At 60.1% G+C, this 3,939-nt stretch overlaps 1 protein-coding gene across 1 annotated transcript in view; it reads right to left on the minus strand.

Moving 5' to 3' along the window:
* Positions 1–44: 44 nt before the first annotated feature.
* Positions 45–3,939, minus strand: part of VDR (vitamin D (1,25- dihydroxyvitamin D3) receptor) — a gene marked incomplete at its 3' end in the record, with an annotated part of 15,770 nt that continues 11,875 nt past the window's right edge. The window contains exons 4-8 of the mRNA XM_010015318.1: positions 2,899–3,083; positions 2,160–2,280; positions 1,447–1,615; positions 507–658; positions 45–206 (exon numbers count right to left, since the gene is read on the minus strand). Of these exons, the coding sequence (XP_010013620.1) occupies positions 45–206; positions 507–658; positions 1,447–1,615; positions 2,160–2,280; positions 2,899–3,083 (789 nt within the window). The remainder of the gene's footprint in view (positions 207–506; positions 659–1,446; positions 1,616–2,159; positions 2,281–2,898; positions 3,084–3,939) is intronic.

Here is a 3,939-nt window from a genome sequence, read left to right on the forward strand (position 1 = left end):
AAACCCATAAGGGAAGGGTGGCATTTTGGGGGACAACACTAAACCCATCAGGTCAGTGAGCTGGGGGATGAGCGTGCTCCTACCTGGGGACATGATGCAGATGGCCATGAGGAGCACGTGCTCCTCCTCGTGAAGGTTCAGCTTCTTCAAGCCAACCTGGAATTTCACGAGCGGCTCCAGCAGGTCCAGCTGGGAAGAGAACGGACCTTTTAGCACAGCCTGATCAGGAACAGCATCTCCCACCACTGAGGGATGTGCGTGGAGCCATCGGGTCCTGCTGCAGGGTGCAGATGTGTCCCTCATGGCTCCAGAGGTGGGAGCTGGTGCTGGGATGGGGGTCTCTGCCCTGCTGTGACACCACCGAGCTGCTCGTGCTGCTGGGTACCACAGCCTGAAACGCATCCCTGCTCCCAGCCTGCTCACTGTGGGATCTGGGGATGTGGGTTTCATGCTGAGGTGACGTTCCTGAGCCCGCAGCAGGCAGGAAAGGGTCTGGCAGCCTTTACCTTGGGTGACATCGCTGACCCTGTACTTGAAGTCGTTGCTGCCGCAGGTCCATGTCATGTCCTCGAGGGTGAAGGACTGGTTGGAGCGCAGCATGATCACCTCGATGGCGCTGGACTTCAGCAGCACAATCTGGTCCTCTGCTGCCAGGTCCCTGCGCAGGGGGAGAGGGTGAGGTGAGAGCAGTGCAGTGAGCGGAGAACAGAAACCTGCCACCCATACAGCAGGGTCCTGGAGCCGTGGAATGGGTTGGGTTGAAGGGACCTTGAAGCTCCTCCATCTACAACCCCTGCCCCGGGCAGGGACACCTTCCACTAGAGCAGGTTGCTCCAAGCCCCTGTGTCCAACCTGGCCTTGAACACTGCCAGGGATGGGGCAGCCACAGCTTCTCTGGGCACCCTGTGCCAGCACCTCAGCACCCTCACAGGGAAGAGCTTCTGCCTCAGAGCTCATCTCAATCTCCCCTCTGGCAGGTTCAAGCCATTCCCCTTGTCCTGTCCCTCCATCCCTTGTCCAAAGCCCCTCTCCAGGTTTCCTGGAGCCCCTTTAGGCACTGGAGCTGCTCTATGGGTAACTCAGTCCCTTTGCTGGGGGCTCCCCAGCGTCTCCCTCACCTGGGTGTCTGTGATTAAGCAGCTCCATTTACTGGGTGGCACCACCCCGCACCCCGAGCACCAGCCTGGAGTTAAAGAGGAGCCGGGTCCTTCACAAACCAGGCTGGAGACCCCTCACACGGCCTCGAGCACCTTTGGAGCTCAAGCATTTTGCTGACAGAGTGACTCAGGAGAGGAGGAGAGACAGAGAACAGGAAAGTAGGAACAGAGCCTGAGGGAGCTGTGAAGGTGAAAGAGAGAACAGAGCTCCGGCTGTGAAGGGGGGACGGGATTCCCGAGCGCGGGAAACCGCGGCCGTGGGCATCGGATCTGGGAGCCAACGTCTCACCTGAATCCCGGGATCATTTTGGCAAAGCCGATCACCTTCTGGATGCTGTAGCTGACCAGGTCGGCCAAGTGGGGGAGCATGGAGAGCTGGGAGAAGCCCATGTTCATGGAGGAGGTCTCGTCGTTCTCCTCCAGGACCAGGCTCGACAGCATCTGCGGCTCCACAGGCTCTGAGGGAGGAGACGGTCAGAGGGGAGCTCGGATGCAGGGAAGCTGCCAGGGGTGAGGGGAATGGTGCCGGTCCCGCAGCGGGAATGACACCCATCCTGCAGCAGGACATGAGGAATGGGGCTGGGAGCCTTCCACAGCACCAAGGTCTCTGAGCTCTCAGCACCCTGCTCTAGTGGAAGGTGTCCCTGCCCAGGGCAGGGGCTTGGAACTGGATGAGCTTTAAGGTCCCTTCAACCCAAACCAGTCCATGAATTTGCACTTTAACTCCTCTGCTGTGACCAAGTCCCAGGACAACCAGGGCAGTGATGGTGCAGCCCCGTGCTCACATTCCCACTCCTCTGAGGGCTCGGACACACAGAGCAGGACCATGATTCAGCCAAGCCCTCCATGCATTTTGCTCCCAAAAAGCCTTTGCAGCACCCCTGGAGGGTCTTGCAGTTAAATGAGCTCCTCAGAAGAGGTAAAACAGGGGTCTGAATGGCCACATTTGGGTAAAGCTGCTGCACTTCTCCCCCTGTCACCTATGGAGAGGTGAGGTGGTACCTGGAAACGCGCTGAAGGCATCGGAGCCAAAGAGGTCGGTGGAGTCCTCTGCCAGGTCCGGGGTGAGGATGGAGGAGGATCTCCCTGCCTCCTTGTTGCCAGGGGTGTTCCTCACGGGGGGCTGGCAGAGAAAGCAGGACATGAAGGGGGAGCTGCAGGTTATGGAGGGGATCCTGCCCCTCTGCTCCCACATGGAGCCAGGCCGAGACCATTGGGGTGTTCAGCCTGGAGAAGAGAAGCTGCTGGAGGCCTCAGAGCAGCTTCCAGGGTCTGAAGGGGGCTACAAGGGCGCTGCAGAGGGACCTTCACCGGGGACTGTAGTGACAGGACAAGGGGTGATGGGTTCAGACTGAAACAGGGGAAGTTCAGGCTGGAGATAAGGCAGAAGCTCTTCCCTGTGAGGGTGCAGAGGCGCTGGGGCACGGGCTGCCCCATCCCTGGCAGTGTTCAAGGCCAGGTTGGACACAGGGGCTTGGAGCAACCTGCTCTAGTGGAAGGTGTCCCTGTCCGGGGCAGGGGTTGGAGCTGGAGGAGCTTTCAGGTCCCTTCAACACAGCCCATTCCATGCAGAACTGGGCTGGTGGAGCAGTTTGCTGTGGGTCAGTCACTGCTGCCAACAGCACAGGGGGTTTGCCCTGGGATTTGTAACTCCTCTCTGATGAGAGGCTGTGGATGAAGGCGTTTGGTGCATGTGGTTGGTCCCACACATGGGAATGGGGCTGGAATGGCCCGGACGTACCCGGAACTTGGTGAAATCAGCATAGGTGGGGTCGTAGGTCTTGCGATGAGCCTCCAGCAGGATGTCAATGACCTTCTGCTGCTCCTCCGAGAGCTTGGGCTTGAGGCTCTCCTTGAGGGCCTCCTCCTCCTTGCGCTTCAGGATCATCTCGCGCTTCCTCTGCACCTCCTCGTCCGTCAGGATGACTGCAGGGACAGGGACAGCGTCAGGGGCTGGAGCAACCCAGCGCCACCAGCATCCCCATCACCCTCATCAATCATTAACCCTCCATCAGCCCCAGCCTGCTCCTGTCCTCAGGTGCTGGGTCGCAGCCTCTCACCAGCACCGTTTAGAGCCCATTGGGTGCCGTTGGGTGCTGCTGGGTGCAGTGACGTCCCGTCGATGCTGCCGCACGTCTGCTCTACGTGGCAGCCTCACTGTTTGCTCTGTGCTCTCAGGTGGAAGGAACCTGGATCCTGCAGGACTCGGGTAAGTGGGTTCATCCCGCTCCAGCGCCCCACAACAGAGGCAGCCTCTGGCTGTGACGCTGCAGCGGCAATAACCTGGGGTCCAGCAGCATTTCTGCATCATCACAAGGGTTTGCAAGCGAAGGGGACAGAGAAACACGCTCCCGCTCCCAGGGCTGGGTATTTAGGGCTTGTGCCACGGGTGACAACCTCGGGTTGGCCTCAAAGGCAACACATGAGGCTTCTGCCATTTACTGAGGGAAGGGGAGCACCCACAGGCTGCTTGGCCTCAAATCTGAGCTGTGTAACAGGAGCTTAAAGACCTGAGCAGCCGCACGGGGCTGAGAGAGAAGCAGCAGGAAGCACCCGGATCTCTTGGGGAGCAGCTCCCCGGCTCGTACCAGTCCCACCTTCACCCCAGCGCTCCCTCAGTGACCCCCAAGAGCAGCGCTCGTTCCTCAAGGTGCTCTTCGCCCTTTAACCGCCGTTGGAGCTCCCCGCACACGTTATCTGATGACGAGGCGCTGCCGGGGGCTGCACAGGGTTGGACGGGGCAGGTCGAGGTGGAGCCGGGGCAGGGAGGTTGGTGGAGGGC

This window comes from Nestor notabilis, unplaced genomic scaffold, assembly GCF_000696875.1.
Source record: "Nestor notabilis isolate BGI_N333 unplaced genomic scaffold, ASM69687v1 scaffold24475, whole genome shotgun sequence".
Classification (NCBI taxonomy): Eukaryota; Metazoa; Chordata; class Aves; order Psittaciformes; family Psittacidae; genus Nestor; species Nestor notabilis.